Below are 20,707 nucleotides of genomic sequence, written 5' to 3'. Positions count from 1 at the left end.
CTTTGTGTTTTGACTGCTCTTGCAGATGCAATTCTGATCCCAAGTGCTCAGATTCATTAGTGACTGCCTGGGCACTCAGAGGAGGCCTGACGTTCAGGTTCCAGCCTTCAGTGATAAGAGCTGATATGAGAGTTGTAGGTCGTGGAGGTAAGAGATAGATAACCTTCTTGTCTTTATCGTTTCCTGTTTCAGCTGAGCAGAGTAAGGACAGAGCAAACAGGGCAAAGGAAAGCTGGGTGAATAATGTCAACAAAGATGCTCTCCTCCCCCCGGAGCTAACCGGTGTTGTAGAAGAGCCAGAAGAAGATGTAGCACCTGCAAACCCAAGGTAAGACTGAGCTCATGGGGAGCGCTGCTGCACGTGGGATTCGTGGCTTGGTCCTGCTGTGTGAGTGCAAATGCCAGACAGGTCTCACGGGCATGGGAAGGGGGCATGTACGAGAGAATTCTGGGCCCTGATGTGGACAAAGCCTGCGCAGTACTTTTTCTCAGCTTCCAGAATTTCTAACAGATCTGCATAGTAAATAAAACTAAAATGTTAAGTGGTGATTTCTTCCAGCACCAACAAGAGCTGTTTTTTTATTTGTGCTAAGGATATCTCCATAGAGTCAGTGAAGAGATACTCCAAAATGAATGTAGGGGAATAAGTCATTTCAGGAAAGAGATGAATGATGATCAAATTGTAACAGCTTGGTGCAGTAGAAGAAGCTGAAGCACAGGAACCAGGCAGACATGAATTCACATCCTGACTATGCCACTTATTAGCCATTTGACCACGGGCAAGTCATTTAATCTCTCTGAATCTCTTTTCCTAACTATAGATAGGAATCATACTATATAGGAAAGTTATGTTGAGAATTAGTGGTAACGTATGTAGAATACCTGGCACATGGTAGGCACTCAATAGATGTCTCTTAAGGATGTAGATTGTCCTCAATATTTCAGTCTTGATTTTTTGTGTTTTCCATACATTTTTATCAGCTGGCCAATCAAAACGTGCATTTGTACAGTACATGGTTCCAGTGATATAGCTGATTATGGGGTTTCGTTGTCACAGACCTTTTGGAACCATGATGATTTGCTTTTAGGTATTTAAGGATCTTCCCATTGGTGTCTGTCCCTTGGCGGTATAGTTGTTACCCTTTGGTGGGAGAGCAGTTGCATTTTATCTCTACTTCCTCAGTGAAGACAACTCAATTCAGAATCTCCAACTGGAATGAAGTCAGTGAATTTGCTGGTGGGACAGTCAGTGATCCAGGATCCAAGGCTGAGGCACCTGGGGAATAGGGATGTTTCCAACATAATTTACAGGTGAGGGAGAAGGTCTATACTGTAGGCACCAACAGGCATTTCAGAGTCAAATATAAGTAAAGTTATGTCACATGGATGATGGAATACTGATTCTATTGTTTCCCATTATTTATCCATTTCCCTTTTGGAGAGGACTTGCTTTGTTTTCCTGGGTGGTAGGTGGCACTATTTCCCCTCTAGGATGATTTGTAATGTTCTGTTATATCTGTAGAGGCCATGTCGGCTAGAGGTTGAAACACCTTAACAGTAGCTGTGAATTGACTCTGTGACCTTGCACTAGAAGTGACTTAACTTCCTGGGCCGTTGTTTCCTTGGCTGTAAAATGGGAATGAAATAGTTTGCTAGCAGGATTGTTGAGACTCTAATTAGCTAGTACATGTAGAATTCCCAACACATAGTTCATAGCGCATAGTAGTTGCTCAATGAATGGAAGTGTGGGCTCTCACATACATACAGGTATTTCAGGGAGCTCAGGAAAGGATGTGAGAACACGTTACCTCTTTCTCCTTGTGCCTCCCCATGTTCCAGCTGCCTGCAACTTCCCTAATGGGATGAAGGCCTGCCTTCCTTCCATACAGCAAGAGGACACCTTAAATATTAGAAACTCTGGGAGTGAGAACACAGGCATTTAGATTCCCCTTCAAGGAACTGAGAGCAGCTCCTAAGAGCTGGGTTTGATGGGGACACCAGAGCGCTGACTGACTGAGGGAAGAGGTGGACAAGAGAAGATTTGAGGGTGTCAGACACAAACTTAGCTCATTGTACTCTTTTATCTGGGTCAGACTTCCTGTCCTTCTCCCAGGAACTCATTTCATCTCAAAGGACCTAAGGGACCGAGGTGTCACTGCCCTTAGAGCATATAGTGTCCACATTTGCATCTCCATTGTTTGCTACATTTCTCACGTGACCTCAGAAGAGTCTTTCGGGTTTCATCTGTATGTACATCAGAACTAAGCTGCCTCACCAGGATGTTATGAGACTGAATGAAATGAGGTATGGGAACCACTTGGCATTTCTCAGGAAGAAAGAAAATTGGCAATTTGCAGGTGGCCTTATAATTATGTTATTATAACATAGATGAGGTAGGTTGAGAAGGCAGGAATAAAAATGTTAGATGTATCCAGCATGCCTTGCTCATTACGTGGCACGGGTGGTAATCACCCAGAACTGCAGAAGGAACTATTGTTTAATTCCTCCTTTCCGTGTCAGAAACTACTGCTTTACTCAGTATCAGGTTCCAGCATGTTTTTCACCTATACTTTAACATTTGGGAACTGGGTGTGTTAAGTATATTTTGGGGCCTGTACTTTTAGACTAAGTGAACTTCAATAGAATGACTCAATACCTGTCAATATTTTGTTAGCCAGGAGTCAGGAGTTGGGGAGTGTAAGCCAGTAGTGACTGGATATTGGAGCTTCTGAAGGAGTTTTTTCTAATAAACTCTGGGGCAAGAGTCCTTCTTCCGTTGTGGGTACAATTCTGTGGGCTTCTGCCTGTGAATAGTTAAAACACTGTGGGTATTCAGTGTGTATTCAAGCATGGGAAGCTACCTGCGTTATTTTGGAACTCATCTTTGTTTGCATCTGTAGCACGGGGAAGCAGAGAGAGGTTTGATGAACAGAGCAGCAGAAAATGAGGTTCCCCTTCGAGTGGCAAAGAAAAGTACAAGTGATCCCAGCTCTAGTTCTGGTTACTGATTTTCAGCATGGTGGTATTGGCACACACAGCGGTAAAGGACCAGTGTTTGGGGTTTTAAAAAAAGGCATAGCATATTTTTGAATTTGCTTCACTCAATCCCTGAGCCATTTCTTCATGTGTTTGTTGATGTGTTGAAGCCTCATTGAGTGTAATACGTGTTAGCACAGCGCTGGGTACTGGGCATGGGCACAGCATTGGCTGCCAAGGAGAAAGGGAGAAATCAACAATCCAAAGGGAGAAACCAACCACAAAAAACACGGGGGGGAAAAAAAGCACTTGCAAAATTTGCTTCTGATTCCAGACACAGTTCATATTTAAGCTGAAAAATACCTCAGAAGAGGGTATGTCTGGTGTTATTTGTAATTGCTTTATTTATTTTTTAATTTTTTGGTCGTGCCACAAGGCTAGTGGGATCTTAGTTCCCCGACCAGGGGTCACACCCGTGACCCCTGCAGTGGAAGCTCGGAGTCCTAACCACTGGACCTCCAGGGAATTCATTTTTAACTGCTTTAGAGGGAAAGGCTAGTTAAGGTTCAAAAGCTTTAAAAGTTGCTGCATGTGCTTGGAAACATTTTATGGCTAGGCATGGAAGCAGATGGACTGTCCCACTGCCCACGTGGTGTAGTTCTAAGACTGCTATAAAGCCCTCCCTCTTCCCCAGATGTCCCTACCACGGTACCTAACGTTATTCTTCTTTTTAGTTAAGTCTTCAAAGACTTGTATTAAAATGCAAACACTTTGGGGAGGGGAACCCTAACAGTAGTTTCGTAGTCTAATATTTTAATAATCTTCTTACGGAAGTAAACCCATTTTGGCTAAGTGCTACATCTAGTATTGCAGGTAGTTTTTGAAGGGTACCTGAGGGAAGAAATTACAGAGCTCAAGGTGTGAACCTTGGCTTGCTGTACAGTTTTAAGAACTCATCACATGGAATGTATTGAATATCTTATGTATGCAGGACACACCCTGCGAATAGAAATCTGATCCCTCTGAGAGGGATTCTAAGAAACAAAAGACACAGTATCTGGCTATAAAGAGACTATATTCTCTTAGGAAAAATAATGCTTCCATATATGAATATCTGATCACATGATAACAAATAGTACCAGGCAGAGAGCAAATCCCAATCCCAAGGTACCAATAAAATGTGCAGTAAGACTTGAGACAAGGAGACCCACTTCCAGCTGAGCTGATAGGTGACCAGCATCACAAGGGAGGTGAGATTTGGACTGGACTTGGAGGTGATAGTGAGGATTTGGGTCAAGAGAGTAGAGCAAACGCTTGAGGGAAGGACTGGGGATAGGTTGGGGGAGACAGCAAAGAGGGACAGTGAGTCATGTTTGGCATGAGGGTCAACAGGAAGGCGGAGTGGGAGGGTACAGTGGGGCAGATGGTGGAGCGTCTCCAATTCCTTCCTGAGGAGTTCAGACTTCAGCTTCATTCCACAGGCCTTGAGGATCCAGGAAAGGTAATGAGCAGAAGAGGGACATGATCAAAGTTCTGTTTTAGACCATCCCATTTTAGAGGTGGAATGCTGAATGGATTAGAGAAGTGGAACTTTGGTGTCAGGAGGTCGGATATGAGGCTAGTACAGATGACAGAAATAAAGGAGGAATCAGTAGGGGTGGAAAGGAAGTGACAGATGTGAGAGTAACTGGGAAGGAAGAAATCGCCCAGACTTCACTCCAGTCCTCTTGGCATAAACCACTGCTTTACTCGTGTGAGAAATCAGAGGCAGTAGAGCCCAGCCATTACAATGATTGTCTTTGGAGTCAGGGTCAGACACATCTGGTGCAAATCCCCAGCTCTTTCACTAACTTAAGCTCTCCAAGCCTCAGTTTTCTCGCCAGTAAAATGGGGAGAAGGATACATACCTCACAGGGATGTTGCAAAGATCAACTGAGAATAAGATGGTTGCTGTATTGATGGTTGTGAGATAAAAGACAGGCAAACAAAACATTGATGCATTCCTCAAGAGAAGCAAAGCCAGAGCTTAATTGAGGAAGTAACTATATTTTCAGAGACAGTGTGAGGCATAAGACTCTTGTTTTATTTTTTTCTAGTAAGCAGACTTGTGAACTATACTTAGCCAAGTATCTCACCCTCATCCCATTTCCCGCCAATCCCAACCACAAGGTAACCCAGTGAATACTGTATGTTTCTGGTGTTTGATCGCGTGCTCTGAATACCTCATTTCTTCTTCTCTTTTGATTTCTGAATAGCAGGAACAAAGACATTTTGTTTAAAACCTAAATAATGTGCCTCATTGTAATTTGGCAAACAACATAGATATTTTTAAAAACCATGGCACCTGTGTGCTGCTGCCTTCCCTGGCACTGGCTCAGTTGGCCTTCAGTTATTCAGTCGTTCACCAGTTGTGTACCAGGCACTGTACAAGGCATCATGGGGAATAGAAAAATGGTCAAGATACTCTTTAAGGATCTGCCAGTTTACTATGAGAGATAAGATATGTATGCACAGAATGAGGTTGCAGAGCAGACATGAAATCCACAGCTGCATGGATTGAGTTTAGTAGAGTTTAGTAGAGAGAGACTGGTTTCATCTCTGGGCAGGAGGGGACAACATGATATGCAGTGTGGACAGTTGTGGGCCTGGTGGCTAGAGGCGCAGGAACTGGATTTCCAGGGAGCAGAGGGAGGAGGATGTAGAGACTCTGCTTGTCCTTTGTTCTTGGTGAGTGGGAAGGAGAAAGGAGGAAGATGACAGGAGAAGATGGCTGTTCCATGGAGACCCCAACCATCAGCATTTGGCCCAGGTCCTCTCATTGTGTGACTGATTTATTTACTAAAGGAGATGATACAAAACACTGAGAAAACTGAACATGGCATCCGCTATAAGCTTCCTCGTATCACTCACTGGCTTCTTAAAGTGACACTCAAGAGACATTACTTTCTAGTCCTGAGCTATTGGCTGTTTTTACTGTGAGTTCTATCAGTGACCAGGATTCTTGTCTCACCTTGGCCACTAGATAACTTGATTCAAGTTTGTGCTCACCTGTTTCAAGAACAGAGGCCTCCTGCCATGTGTTTTTCTATTAGCCTTAATTCTGGCTCCATTATAAGTTCCTCCTCTTGTTCCCTGCCCTTCCCCTCCCCATCCCTTTCCTCCCCCTTTCTCACAGCCCTGTGGTCAGGCTGTATTCCATATACAGCTGCCTCATCTGCTGTAATTCCTTTCTGGAACAGTGAGGAAGGCAACAAAAGGGAGCATGGCTTCCTCAAGTGTTCAGCCTGTTCCTGGGACTACAAAAGTAGCAATCAGCGTGCAGAGAGAAGGAAAAGAAATGAATTTGCAAGAACATCTAGTCCATAATTTTAGTGACAACTATCTTGGGCAAGGCTCTGTGGCCTTGGGGCAAAATGCTCCCCTCCCGCCCTCCAGTTCTTTAGCTTCGTGGTAAAAAGCCAGCACCTTCCGAGGTACTTCTTCCAAGTCCTTGACTCTGTGATGCCACTAGGAGAACTGGTGGAGTTTAACCAGGCACGGTGCTTTCAGCCAATAGTGACTTCCCCTCTTATGCCTAAGGCAGGGCCACTGGAGGAGGAAGTCTGAGTGGGTCGTTTTCCTTCCTCTCGGGGGCCACTATGACCCTCTTTGCCCTTCTTACTCAACAGCCAAGGGAGTAGTTGTTCAGGAGGGAGCTGGCTCAACTCACTTTTCTCCATTCACCCTCCCTGCACTCTCACCCTAGGGCTGCCCTGTCCCTCCGGTAGGGAATCATGGTCTAGAGAATTCTCCTCTCCCTTCTAAGCCAGCTCCAGGCTTCTGACCTCCCACCATCTTCTGGATGCTCTGCTTGTCTTTACTCCTCTTGTATTCGAACGAGAACTCACCTGGCCAGCCTGTAGAGTTGGGTTGAAAGTTCCCAGTTAGTTGCCCCAATCCACCATCCTCCCGGCACAGCATCTCTTAGATCTGCTGTTTCTTCTGTTCTACTGCCCAATCACTTGTCTCACCTGCGTCTTTTCTTTAGCTATTTTCTACCTGAGTTAGAGTAAGCAGTGCTCTTCTGGTCCTGGCCTACGGAATCTCTAAAATGCTCTGGGGCCTTATTTCAGCAGGGATGTTCCCTTCTTGAGAACAACCGCTCACTGTTCTAGTCTGCATCTGATGTTAGGTCCTGACTTTGAGGTGAGTTTATTTGTACAGATTTAAACTGTGAACCTCCTGTGTGCCTGGTACCGTGATAAAAACTTCAAGGCTTCTTCTGATGGATGGTCTTCGTCTTGTCTGCCTGTTTTCATTTCTGTTCTCCCATTGCCTTTGCTTCGCTGCTTAATCATCTCTAGGCTCCAACTCCCTCTACCTTCCTGGAAGTTTGATTTTACAAACTTCCTCTCCTATCCTGCCTTAATAGCTTCTGGCTTCAGAGGCGTGATTTACGCTTCCTCAAAGGGTAAGTTTTTATTCGCTGAATTGTTTCTTTTGCAGTTCCAGCATGGTAAATCCAGCTTCCACCATGATTGATACATCCCAGGAAAGCACAAGGAAGTCAGCTGTATCTCCAGCCAAGGTAGATTGAGCTCAGACTTTGAAAATCTCATTCGGGGAAGGAGTGCCATTTTTCTCATTTTTTCAAAGCACCGTGAAATAAAGAGAATTTCGTAGTACTTTTTTCCTACCAAACATAGATAATTTTTACTGTTTAATATAAGAAATCACTCTTGTGGTGGAAAATTTTATGAATATCATGTTACTGCGTTGCTGAAGACCTAGATTTTTTGTCCTAAAGAATGAAAAGTCTAATGCTGTTGGGGGCTGCTTCTTTGAAGCATAAGAATGTGGCTTGTTGGTTCCATATCATGGAACCAACTTATTCCTATTCCTGGCTTCCTGAATCTCTGTTAGAGGTCTGCTTGGGGGAGGGAATTGTCAATTTATGAAACAACAGATAGCAAATATTGATATTCAGTCTTACATTAATAAAAAAATGCTGGGGGGGAGGGATAAATTAGGAGTTAGGGGTTAACATATTCACACTAGTATATATAAAATAGATAACCAACAAGGACCTACTGTATAGCACAAGGAACTATACTCAATATTTTGTAATAACCTAAAGGAGAAAAGAATCTGAATTAAAAAAATATATATATATGTATATGTATGTATGTATAACTGAATCACGCTGCTCTACACCTGAAACTAACACAACATTGTAAATCAACTATACTTCAATTGAAAAAAATTCTATTTACTGATACGCTTTTCTGTCATTACAATTGATGATCATGATAGTGACTATGAACCACTTCAAGATACCTTGTCTTTTAAATCCTTATAGGAAAGGTCAGTTACAATTATATTTAGTACAGCTTTAATCTATCACAGTGAGTCTCATACAGTAGGAAGAGCACGGGTGGGAATCTGCCCTAATTAGAGTCTCAGGTTTACCCCGACGTTGACCACCTCTTTGATATGTTCAGGCCCATGTTTTCTCACATCTGTAAAAATTCCACTTCTGTGAGATTTAGATTTGAATGCCTGGTTCTGGTTTAACTTTGGAGGACTCTGGAATTGAGTATACTTTATACAATTTTGTCCTGTGTTTTTTTTTTTGTTTTTTTTGTTTTTTTTGGTATGGCATATATATGGTAATTCTTTGCTAACCAGATTAATTAAGACCATCATTTTTCAAACATGCCAGATAGAATTTACTGGATAAAACTACCAACTATTGGAGATAATAAGCATTTGCTGACACTGAGTTGCTGCTGTGACATTTAAAATGAGTTTAATAAACAATATTTTTCCCCAGCAAAGGAAGAATCCATTTAATAGCTCCATGCTGCCAGAAGATCACTTATCTCAACAAATCAAAAATGAGCAGTCAAAAAATGGATGGGCTGGTTTCTTTCAGACTTCAAAAGAGGGTAAATATTATTTTTATGGGGTAGATATTTTTATCTTTGTTATCTATGGACTAAGGGAAATTCTCAGAGTTCCTTTAACCAAAATAGCTTTCAAGAGAAAGTGAAAAGTCCTGATGGTTTTCTTCTACTTTGCCCACTGGTTTCCTGCCTGAGGGAAGGAAGCAGAAATTTTAGAAACCGGAAGTTCATGCATTCCAGTCTTGGAGCTGACACTTGTGTGACCTCCATGTCTTGGGTCCCCCCCCAGTGACCTGGGAAATTTTTTGACCAGAGGCATTCAGTCATTCATTTAACAGTCTTTATTGGATGTCTACCAGGTACAGACACAGTTCTCTGTTTAAAATGGAGAGTTTGCCTCAAGATAAAAAGACCACTTGACAATGTTACAATCCTCTAATCTGTAATTATCAGCCTAGTCTTCCAGGAGCATTTGATCAGATTTGTTGCTTAACTGATTGAAGCCTGCCTCTTATGGAATTTTACCATTCTCACCATTAAGAAGAAACATTAGACAATTTAATCTCTTCAAAAGCAACTGTAAGAAGATTCCACAAGCATCAAAGATTGGACAAGGGGTAGAAAATTAACAAACAGTAGAGTTAGGAGTTTCAATTAGCCTGTTCTGATATTAGTGTATTTTCCTCTCCATTGGATACACTTTAGATAGCATAAAATACTTTACAGAAAAGAAGTCACTGGAATATTACCTGTTTTTTTAACTTTTTAACAAAATTAATTTTTGTCTTAGGTATTGAGATTTTAAAAAATTGAGCTCCCTTTTCTGGTTTCCATACGTGAATTTTTTAAAGTGACTTCTGTGTTTTTTCTTTACCCTCCTTGAGGAATTTTTAAAGTTTCTTTTTTAAAAAAAATTTTTATTGAGTATAAAATACCACAAACTATGTATGTATGTAAAGCACAGCAATCTTAAATTTAATGACGTTCATGCATGAATTTTTTAAGGCTTTTTAATTAGGTCTGTATTTATGCTTCATGCTTCATTGTCTTTAATACTTAGTGTTTTTGCTAAATGTAGATTAAGTTTATGATAGGTGTTTTAAATTACAGAGTTATTCTGCATTTGGTATATCATCTAATATGTTTTACTTTTCAGGTGAATTGTCAGAGTCCAAAGAAGAGTCATCTATCCTGGATATTTCAAGCCAAAAGTTAGAGAAAACAAAGCAGACTTTTCCAGGCCCTGAGAATGGGTCCCAAATCAAGGCTCCAATCCCCACAGCCAGGAAAATGATCTATAAATCGCATGACTTAAAGCAAGATGATAACCAGTCTTTTCCTAGACAAAGGACAGACTCCCTGAACACAAGAGGGGCTCCAAGAGGGATCCTGAAACGCAATTCCAGTTCCAGTAGCACAGACTCAGAAACTGTTCGTTTTCCTCAGAACGTTGAACCCAAAAGCAAAATTGTGTCACCTGGCCTAACCATCCATGAGAGAATTTCTGAGAAGGAGCATTCTTTAGAAGATGACTCCTCCTCAAACTCACTGGAGCCATTAAAGCACGTGAGATTCTCTGCAGTGAAGGATGAACTCCCACAGAGTCTGGGGCTAGTCCATGGCCGGGAAGTAGGAGAATTTAGTGTTTTAGAATCTGACAGGTTGAAGAATGGAACAGAAGATGCAGGGGACATAGATGAGTTTTGCAGTGATCCTAAGCCTTCCCAATACAGAAAGCCTTCGCTTTTTCAGCCATCAGCCTCAAGCCCGAGTACATCAAAAAATGAAACGCATCAGCCAACGACTTCTGGTTCCTTTCCAATGAATGAGCACCATTCTCCCAAAGAAGTTTTAACTACAAGAGCACAGTCCACTGAGAATTCACACACCATCAATGAACACAAAGCTAACTCATCAGAATTGTCAAGGCTTGAATCAAAATTGTCCAGAAGCCCTGCTGGTAAGAGATTCGTCACTACCAGGCTCTAAAAACTGAGCCAGTGGGCTTGGAATGGCCAGGCCAGCCAGCCAGCCTGGTAGAAACCCATTTTGCTTTCTAGGTATTCCCGCTAAAATTCAAGCGGATGCCACTGGGGAATGTTTATGCCTCTTAATGGGTTTGCATGTTTTCCTCAATCACCAATAACTAAAAGAACCAGGATAGCACACTTTCCGGCACATTATGCTTAATCCAAAAAAAAAAAAAATCATATCAATAATTTAACTAAACAAATTATAGCACTTTGAGTTAAATCAAGGTGTATATACAGAGTGAGAAATAAACATATGCTAATACCTTTGTACAGAGTAAATATATTATTACTCACCTAATGCAAACTTATCAATTACCATTTAACCAAACTTCGGTTTCTCTTTTAATTTCAGGAGAACCGTCACCTTCTTAGCCTCAAAGGATGGGAAACTAGACTTTAAATTCTTACTATGAAAAAGCCTCATACTTTGGCCTGCCCAGGGCCTCCATCCATTTGTTCTTAGACTTTAAATGCTCTGAAGGAACTTTCTCCTTCAGCTGGTGTGAGCTGAGAGGCAATGAGAGTACTGCTTTTTCCTGCTAACTAGCTGACTAGTCCCCTCTTGAAGGTCTTAGAACTCTCAGGGGATGCCTCAAACTGCTTTCCTATGCCTATATGATTACTTCACAATTCTTATGTTTTAAAACAGAAGCAATGGGAAAAATCATTTTATGTACTCTCTCCCATCTTCACTAAGTCCTAATCTAACTCTATGATAATTTTTATAGTCAGGAAAATTTACAGTAGCAACAGTCAAGTTTCTAACTCATTTACTCTCCTCCTCCCTTATTAGTCGATATTAAGTTGACCCTGAGTCACTTTTGCTCAGCCGTACACTTTCATACTTATTCAAATCAATCCACTTCTTAAAGGACAAAGCATTTCCATCACCCCTCTCCCTGGGTATTTTAAATCATTTGAACAGAAGAGAATATTTTTTTAAAAAAATTAAAAATTAGCTTCTTCAAGATATAAACGAACTCATTTTAAGGAAACTACTAAAGTTTGAATAAACACTAGCAAATAATTGGGTGATGCTTACGTAAATGTTTATCCAAAAGATGAAAAAAATTTCTTTGGTAATATTTTCCTTTGTTATAATCCATAGAAGAAAAATGGTAAACCTTTCCTGATTTTCAAAGTGCACCTGCTTTCCCACAGACTACCTTTATAATTTTGTATTAACTATTTATTTTTGCTTTCTGATTTTTAAATCTCAATCTCAGCTCACCGTGAAGTCTGGGGAGAAGCCATCATCAGCTAAACCCATTTTGGTTGACAGATAGGCCTTCTGGTCTCAGAGCTTATATACAAAGTTCTGCTTACTCATTAATGCCCTGCTTTCCCCCCTGCTTACCACAGAAATATATACAAGTAAATAATGGAGCATAAGAAGAAAATCAGGACCAAAAAAGAATGGTAAACTCTAATTGTGTGAATTATAAGGGTTTGACTTGAGCTCTGAGCTTTAGGACAGTCATTATCACACTCGTTATATTATACTGGAAGAAAACAAAAGAATTCCTCAAAGGAAACAAAACATTATCTGGCATCAAATTTTTAAACTCTTCTTATTTTTAAGTAAAATACTTTCATTTGAAAAGTGTAAAAACATTTGAAAAGAAGAAATGCATACAGAATAAAACAGTTATCATCTGTGATATCACCCAGCACTAACTATCACTAATGTTTAATTGTAGGACCTTCCAATAATTTTCAGGCATGGATATAATTTAAATTATGTTTATACTGTCCAGACTGCTTTTTTTTTCACTAACAGTGTAGTACAAGCATTTTTTTTCATTATTAGTCTTCTGTTAAACAGACTAACAAAGAATTCTTAAAGATTTCTCAAAGGAACTTTATCATCACTGACATATATTTAATAGTATAATGTGTAGTTATGAAAGGAAACCAATATCCACTATGTGCCAATTATTGTATAAGCCTTTGTTGTTTTAGCATTTAGCCAGAGTTGATGATCAAAATCAAAGAGATAATTTTATTAACTGACATCTCCTCTGGTGCATTTCAGATGTAGCTAATGTCATAAAAATTCAGCTCACGTAATTTTCAAGAACATGTATTGTGTAGCTTAGCATTTATAAGGAAGAGCAAGAAATGCTGAAACACCTTTAGTCTTAACTAAAGGGAAAGAATGCCTGAGTTCCCTCATCCACATGTGCCATGTGCCCTGTGACTAAGGCTCAGAAAGTTCTCTCCCTACTTTTTCTTTTTTCTTTTTTTTTTTTAACATCTTTATTGGAGTATAATTTCTCCCTACTTTCTTGGTAGACTAGAAAGAATTTAAGTGTCCTTCCCTAGCCTCCTAGCCGTTGGTTGGCAAACATCAGGGAACAGGTAGAAATCCCATTCTCCATCAGTCCTCATTTTACTTTGTCTCACAGAGACTATCTCCAGCTTACAGATTGTAGAAGGGAAATAGGGGATCATGGGGGAGCCTCTTGAGACCATGGTCCTCAAACTGAAGTATGCAAAACAACTACTGGGATAGCTGGTAGGAAAGATTCCTGGGCCCCATCTTCAGAGATTCTGGTTCAGTATACCAGGAGTAAGGCCCTTGGATGCAAATATCCTTCTTGTGCCATTCTGATGTTTTGGAGGGAGCCCCTTGTTTAATCTTCCTTGAACGTTGTTTTTCTAACTTCTGAAATCTCCTAAGTCTGTGTTTCTCAAACTTGAGTATAAGCCCTCTCTAGGGTTTATGAGTGGGCCAGTAGATAGGTGGCGTCATAAAATCAACATGATGTATCTTCCTGGAGTGTCTATTTTATGCAAAGCTTTGAGAAAAATTAATGTTTAAAATGTAACACGGGTCAGAATACAAAATCTACTTGATTTTTTAGAATAAAACAGACACTTGAAAGAAATTCCCCAATTTGGCTTACATCCCATACTTCCAGGGGCCTATGTTTACCTTCCTTTACTGTTATAGGGCATCTTTGGTAGAATATCTTATTTAGGATGCTTTACATTATAACTCCAGATAAATGCTGATAAAAACAGCTAATGGTGTAGAAAATGTAAACACAAAGTGCCTTTTTAAAAGATAATGTGAGTGATTGAATAATAATTCTTTAAGCATTCTCTTTTCTTATTTAGAAAAGTATTTCTGTGTTGCAGATGAACTGTCTAACGTTGAGCCTGAGTCATCTCAGGTGCCAGATCTCAGTTCTAGAGACCATCAGCAAGGTAAGCCCCCTCTTCTCAAGTCCCTAAAAGCTAAGACGTCCTCATGCTCTGGTCCACATGCCACTGAGATAAGGAAGACAACCGATGATTCCATATCTAAAGTCCTAGACTGGTTTAACCGAAGTTCTCATTCAGATGACAAGAAATCATCTCTCGAATATTCCCAAGAAATAGAGCCCAAAGAAAAAACAGACTCAAAGTCACGGATTGCTGTTGCCTTGGTGACAGGTGATACCAGTCAAAAAGAAAATGACTCAAAGGCTCTGTTATCCACCAAAGTTGAATTGACACCTGTGGGATCTGATTCAACATTCCAGGTAGAGGAAAATATGCCTTTTGGAAATGGCAAAAATGTGAATATCAAACCCAAATCCATTAATTTGTCCCCACAAGGCAAGGAAAGTCCAGGCATACTGCAACCATTTGAAATCTCCAGTCCAAATCAAGAGAGTAAAACTGTGGACTATAGCCAAGTTTCAAAAAACGTAGGAGAAGGAATTGGGGTACTTCCTCCAACCAATAACTACTCCTACAGTGTTTGCAAAGTTCCATGCAACACTAAGGATGTTGACAGTTTAAGTGAAGAAGAGCCCATGCTTTGTGTTTATGAAAAAAATAGAAGAAAGTCAGAAGTGAATTTGGACTCTTCAACAGTTATCGAACAATGGAGTTTGAAAGACAACGTGAAGGCAGAGAGAGAGAGCAAAGGAAGAGATAGTTACATCCTAAAAGCTTCTTCAGAATCAGAGACTGTTGAGTCACCCCCTGAGGCTACCAACAATAAATCTCCTTGGAAGGAGCCTAAGGTCCAACTACAAGAAGCAGGTGGGGTTCCCCAAAACCAAGTGCAAAGAGAGAAATACAAAAGAGTGAGTGACAGAATATCCTTCTGGGAAGGTGAGAAAGCTACTGCTAACTTAACTCATAAAGAACCGACATCTTCATTTTGTCAGGAACGACTTTCTGCTAAAGCATATCAGCCTGTGAAGTCCATGGACAGTTTATCTACAGGCTGTAGTAAATATAATAATCAAGTCACTGCCAAACAAGAGGTCCTAGATAAGGATGGTCAAGCAGCCCATCTCTGCCATTTTTATTCCTCAAATAAAACTAAAGAGACCAGGCCCCAAATATCAGGTCCGTCCAAAAATGGTCCTTCAGCTGGCCAACCAGGTAAAGTGTCTCTGTTTCAGAGTAAGACAACTGAGCCTATAAGAAGATTACCAGTGACAGACAGTTTGCATTATGAAAAGGACATTACTTTTCCACCACTGCAACTTCCTTCAAATGTTGGGAGTGAAATACATACCTCTTTGGAGAAAGACAGATCTCTAATTGGTGAATGGAATCCCAACTTTAAAGTTATATCCCTAAAAGAAAGAATGGATGAACCCAATACAGAACAGGTCTATAATCACTCTCAATTTGAGAATTTGAGAAAGTTTTGGGACTTAGGAGCCAATCCAAACAGTCAAGATAATATTGAGAAGAATACTACCACAAGCCAAAAAAATTCTGTGCCTTATAATAGCCAGAAACGCGAAGAATTCAGTGACATTAAATCATCAGGAAAAAATACCCATGAAAGAGAGACGCTTCTAAGCCAGAAAAAAGTTCCGGAAAGAGAGGAAATAGAGAAATTAAATTCAAAGGGCACACTCCAGGTGTTACCAAATGAAACCACATTTCCATTGAGACCACCCAGAAAGTCCACTCATCAGTTGCCAGGATATGAGTCATCAAAGGAAAACATGGGAAAAAATACAGAAGGGTTTGTTACTCCAGTGTTCAAGGAAGAAAAGGATTACTCTGACCGAGAGATTCAAGAGATTCAAGAATCCCTCGTGAAAACAAGTGTTTTCTCTAAAGACTACAGAGACGCGTTTAATGACAGCTTGCAGAAGCTGCTTTCAGAAGCCTCATCACCAGTCATCCAGCCCTGTGGTGGAAAAGTTCATAAAAAACAAGCGCTTGAACCAGGTATTTCTGAAAATAGGACATGGCCTCGAAAGACAGACTTCGCTGATACCGAGGAAGAAGCCAAAAGACCTAAGGAGATCGTTAATGAGCATATAGACAAAACAGTAGCTCCTCCAAAGGTCAATTCGAACACTTTGACTGCTAGTCTAGACAAACTCCTGAAGGAAGCCACTGGACCTCCACCCTCTCCCTCGCAAACCAAATGTGAACCGGCAACCACTAGGATCGACTCTGAGTCTGAAGAGAGTAGAGTTTATGAAAAAGGGATAGAATGGAGTCAGAACACATCAGCCTATCAGAGAGAGATACTAGCTTCTTTTCCAGAGGCAGGAACTTTGGGAAATTCAGCTCTCTCCCAGAAAGCTCAAAGCGGTGAGTGCCAGCTAAACACGGAGAACTTGTTTCAGATGGCTGCAGAAGGTTCTTACCCATTGGATCAACCTTCCTATCACCACAGAAAGGGTTCTTCTGGGGATGTGGCCAACACTCCCCAAGGTGTGCCTTCTTCTAAGGATGCTCATCTTGTTCCTCAGAATAAGGCACTACCTTCTCAAAGGGAATTTCTGAGACTGTAGAAAAAGTTCTTCTTCTACCCAAACCTGCACTGAATGATGTAAAGTCTGTATTACAAAAGCTACTTAGAGAAGCTTTGTTGACTTATCCAGTTGGGAGGGAAGTAGTTTCTGGAGGAGTAAAAGCAGAATTTCCTGAAGGCGTGCAGGTAGAAGGTAGCCCCTCAAATTCTCTGGGAGTTATCCCATCACAGACTACGATGGACAGCATAGTTCCAGACAGAAAGGATTTGTATTCCTTCAGTGTAGTTCCTGATAAAACTCATAAAGTTGGATCTTATTTAGCTGCCCAAATGCCTCCATCAGAGCAAACCCTTAGCTCATCTGCTTCTACTGTTGCTCAGGATGGCAAAGAGTTATCTCAGGAAGTGACAGAAACTGTGAGGGAAACAATTATTCAACCTAAATCAGAGCTCCTTGAATTCAGTGCTGTCTTAGAAAAACTACTGAAGGAAACAATTGAAACCCCCTGCTCAAAATATGACAGTGATACAGGGACCCTTTATTCATCAAAGTTAATAGGTAGTACTGAGGTGCCCAGGCAGGCTGCTTCTGAATTCCATCCTAAGGAAATAAAAGAAACAGTAGAAAAGCCTGAGGCTCCATCAATTACTGGGAGTGCTTTTGAGATTGGCTTTGAGAAACTCCTTAAAGAATCATCTAACGGTCCTTCTTATCAGCTCCAAGTGTCAGTGAAGGAAGAAACTCCTGAGAAGGAGCCTTCACAGTCAAAGCAGGCCAGGTTCTTGGGGAAAGTGCCCTCTTTTTACTGGACAGCCTCAAAGGCCTCGGAAATGAAACTTAAGAGTAATGTTTTCAAATCTCAAGTCAGGCAACGTGATAAAGTGTTGGGAAGAGACAAAGCTGGCTGATTTACCAATAGATCTCTGTGGTTTTGAAAGTGGGGTTGAGATCCCTGGAACCTCACAACTTTCTGTGGACCATGAAATAGGGACCACTGAAACTATAAAACCCCCAGAGGACAGGAATTATGAAAGTGAGGTTGCAGTAGTTTGAGAAGGGGCTTTTCAGGAGCTTGGTTTCAAAGAGGCTCCTGAAGCAATGAACGTGCCCAGAAATAGGCAACCCATTCCTCTCCTGACAGACAAAGAAAACTCTACAAAAATAAGTAAAGTTGAATTGATTCTGGCATCACCATATAAGAGACAAGAGAAAAAGGAAGAAAAGGAAGGTTTCTCTGACTTTGATATTTCAGATGGAAACATCAGTTCTAAGGCAGAAAGCTGCAGAAATACCTCCAGCGAGCATTTTGAAGTTTTTAACTGATTGGTTAATGAGTTGATTTATGTAATGCTGACATAAAGGATGGTGTAGTTTTTAGAATTGGGATTAATTTGACAATCCCAAATAGTACTAAATTCTTCTTTGTACTTCAGTTCTCCCTAGATTTTCTTAATAAAAAACTACATTTCCTTTTATCTTCTTTAATCAAATGAGTTACATAGAGATAGCTTTACCCATCAGGCAGTGTTTCAGAATCTGACTTTATTCTCACTGATCAGTGATAGAATTTTTAGGTTTCAAAAATATTTTTTAAAGAACTTTTGGGGTTTAGAGAGTACCTCTAAAACATCCAAGTGTGCTTTTCTCTTGGAGCTAATTAGAATTTCCTAATTGGCAGTCCATACAGGAGTCTCTAGTAAGATTTGTGGCAAGAAACTCCCATATTGGTCACACATTTCCCTTTTAAGAACAGTAGTTTACCACATTAGTGGCTAAGTACCAGGAACAAAGTGCAAGGCTGGAAGTTTCCCTGAGATACCTTGGGCTGTGGTGTTTCTGTTGCCACTCTCTCCCTCTTGTTTGCAATTATCTGCAGGATCCTCCCCTTCTAGGGTATGCCTCAGTCTGATGACCTCACCTGATTCCACCTATAAGGGCATTGCCTGGCCTGCTGCATTTCTTTGGCTCCAGCCTTAGCTAAGTGGATGGAGATCTTAATCAATTACCATAGTCACCTAAGTGGACTTGGGCTTCTGGTTTCAGCCAGGCTATAAAAGATAGGGCTTGTCTCAGTTTGCTATTCTGAGCAACCTGGCTATTTTGGGAGAGAAACCCAGGGACAAATAGGGATTAGAAGTTAGCTGATTAGAATGATGAAATGATAAAGGATGCTCTCTGGCTGGAACATTTTAACCAAAGTTGCACAACGACTAATGTTGATCACCTTCCTTAGTAGAAAATTAATAGAATTTGTCATTTTCTGGCTCCCTTCAGTCTCAATGAGAACAAATGAGCTTTACTGAGTGGCTGATTGGTGAGGTTTGGGCTCCTTTGCAAGTAGCTGTAGGGCCTATTATTGAAAAGTGACCAAAGAATCCACCTTTAATCCTAAGTAATCAAGCTGAAGCCCCTTTAACATTTATAACTGGTGAGAAAAGGAAAATGAAATACCAGTCTCTCAAACCAGACATATGCAAGAGTGTTAAGGCAACATCTTAAACTTGTTGAAGTAGACTTTTACTAAGCTACCCCATGAGTTACTGGGCCAAATTGACCTATAGGAGGCGAAGGGCTTGTAAATTTGCACTTACTTTACAGACTATTGCTTAATGTATATGGCTGTGTTAAAGTATACCAGCGTAACTGATTGAACAGCAAAAAAGCCTATCTAAAAAAGAAATAATCAATATAATAAATAAACCACCAAAAAAATAACCACCCAGACAGACAGAGCCCAGAGAAGATATTTTAAAATTATAAGCCAAGTAGTAGGTATAAAATAGTACATAGTTTTGTATCTTCTAACCTAAATTATTATTTTTTAAATAAATGGGTGGGGGTGGAGTGAGAGTAGGGAAGAACCTGACAACAAGGCACCATAACTTTGATGAGCAGCCTAACATGTTTGACTTGTGGCTGAGCTCTTAACCAACCAATACCTCAGTATGTTCCTTTAAAAAGGGGGAGGGAATGCTGGGAGATCATGCACATAATTAGTACACTAAAGCATATTAAAGTCGCTAAGAAGGTCTGCAGTAAGAAACCATTTAAGTTTGAACACAGAGCGTCCCAAATCTAATTCATCTTAGGATCCATTTACTGGAGAATGCCTATTAACATTGGGCAGAACTGGGATGCATTTCAGGAAAGTATTGTCTAGAGAAGTAGTTTCCAAATTCATCAACTCATTAATGGAATCATTCGTTGATTTAGCAAACATTTTCGAAGTGCCTGTTGCCAGCCACTGTTCTAGTCACTGAGACTACAACAGTGATGAATGAGAGTACTCAGACCAGGGCTTATCCATGATGGAGTTTCCACTGTCAAAATGGAACAATTAAGGACTATCTAGAGAAAAACTTTTATAAAATTAGATGTATTTAAAGAACTGTTCTTATTTTCTGGTTATGCGCTTTTTTCTTCCTATTTTTTTCCCTTGTGGTCCTAAAATGCCTTTCCTTTTATAAAATAAAGGCATTAGTAGATAATAGAGACCTCCCCCCACACACACACAAATGCCTTAGTAAAATAAAAAGTTGACTACCTCATGTCATTACCCAACATTTTGTTGGAAATTTCACCAGTTCATGAAACCCAAAAAGCCTACATTTGTTGATCTGGAGAATTCACCCATCTGTGTACCCAATTATACACAGATGTTAAAACATCTGAATCCTGCCTTCTATGGTTTTCAGCTAATTATTTTAATGCTCCTAAAACCATTTTGTGGCTGTCTTCAAAAGCTAGAAGTGAAGGGGAAAGAGTCAAAGTCTGGCACAGAACAAGTCATGTGCCTAAAATAGAGGTGTAAAAGACTAAGAGAGCACATTTCTATTAATGTGGGAATCTTGTTAATCTTGTTTCTGTATCATTTATGCTTACAAATGTTTCTTGACCAGGAAAGTTACTTAAAGAATATACTAATATTCTTTAGTGGAGAAATTTTATTTTCTTCTGTTGGAGTGCTTCACAGAGTGAATAAAAGTGTAGAGGCTTATGGCATAATGCCTCCTTTCAACCTACCATTTCAGTGTCCATTGATTATTAAGAGTTTGGTTGTTTTCTTTTTTCTTTTGTGCAGTAT

The 20,707-nt window shown here is 40.4% G+C and overlaps 1 protein-coding gene and 1 pseudogene across 11 annotated transcripts in view; both read left to right on the top strand.

Moving 5' to 3' along the window:
• Positions 1-20,707, top strand: part of LOC101274348 (synaptotagmin-like protein 2) — a 100,280-nt gene that overhangs the window by 57,573 nt on the left and 22,000 nt on the right. For 4 of the 10 annotated variants that reach the window (XM_033431870.2, XM_004271851.4, XM_004271853.4 and 1 more), the window contains exons 4-8: positions 193-328; positions 7,462-7,543; positions 8,789-8,903; positions 10,018-10,821; positions 14,039-14,107. In XM_033431870.2, coding sequence (XP_033287761.1) covers positions 193-328; positions 7,462-7,543; positions 8,789-8,903; positions 10,018-10,821; positions 14,039-14,107 — 1,206 coding nt within the window. Of the gene's footprint in view, positions 1-192; positions 329-7,461; positions 7,544-8,788; positions 8,904-10,017; positions 10,822-14,038; positions 14,108-14,656; positions 16,460-20,707 lie in introns of those variants that run through there. The other 6 variants (XM_033431866.2, XM_033431864.2, XM_033431865.2 and 3 more) reach the window with 2 other exon arrangements.
• On the top strand, positions 16,467-20,701 carry LOC117202144 (uncharacterized; annotated as a pseudogene). The gene has a single exon (XR_004484330.2). The product of XR_004484330.2 is annotated as an uncharacterized LOC117202144 (transcript).

Source organism: Orcinus orca, chromosome 8 (genome assembly GCF_937001465.1).
Source record: "Orcinus orca chromosome 8, mOrcOrc1.1, whole genome shotgun sequence".
Classification (NCBI taxonomy): Eukaryota; Metazoa; Chordata; class Mammalia; order Artiodactyla; family Delphinidae; genus Orcinus; species Orcinus orca.
The sequence above is the reverse complement of the archived record's forward strand: the minus strand, read 5'-3'. Positions and strand labels throughout refer to the sequence as shown.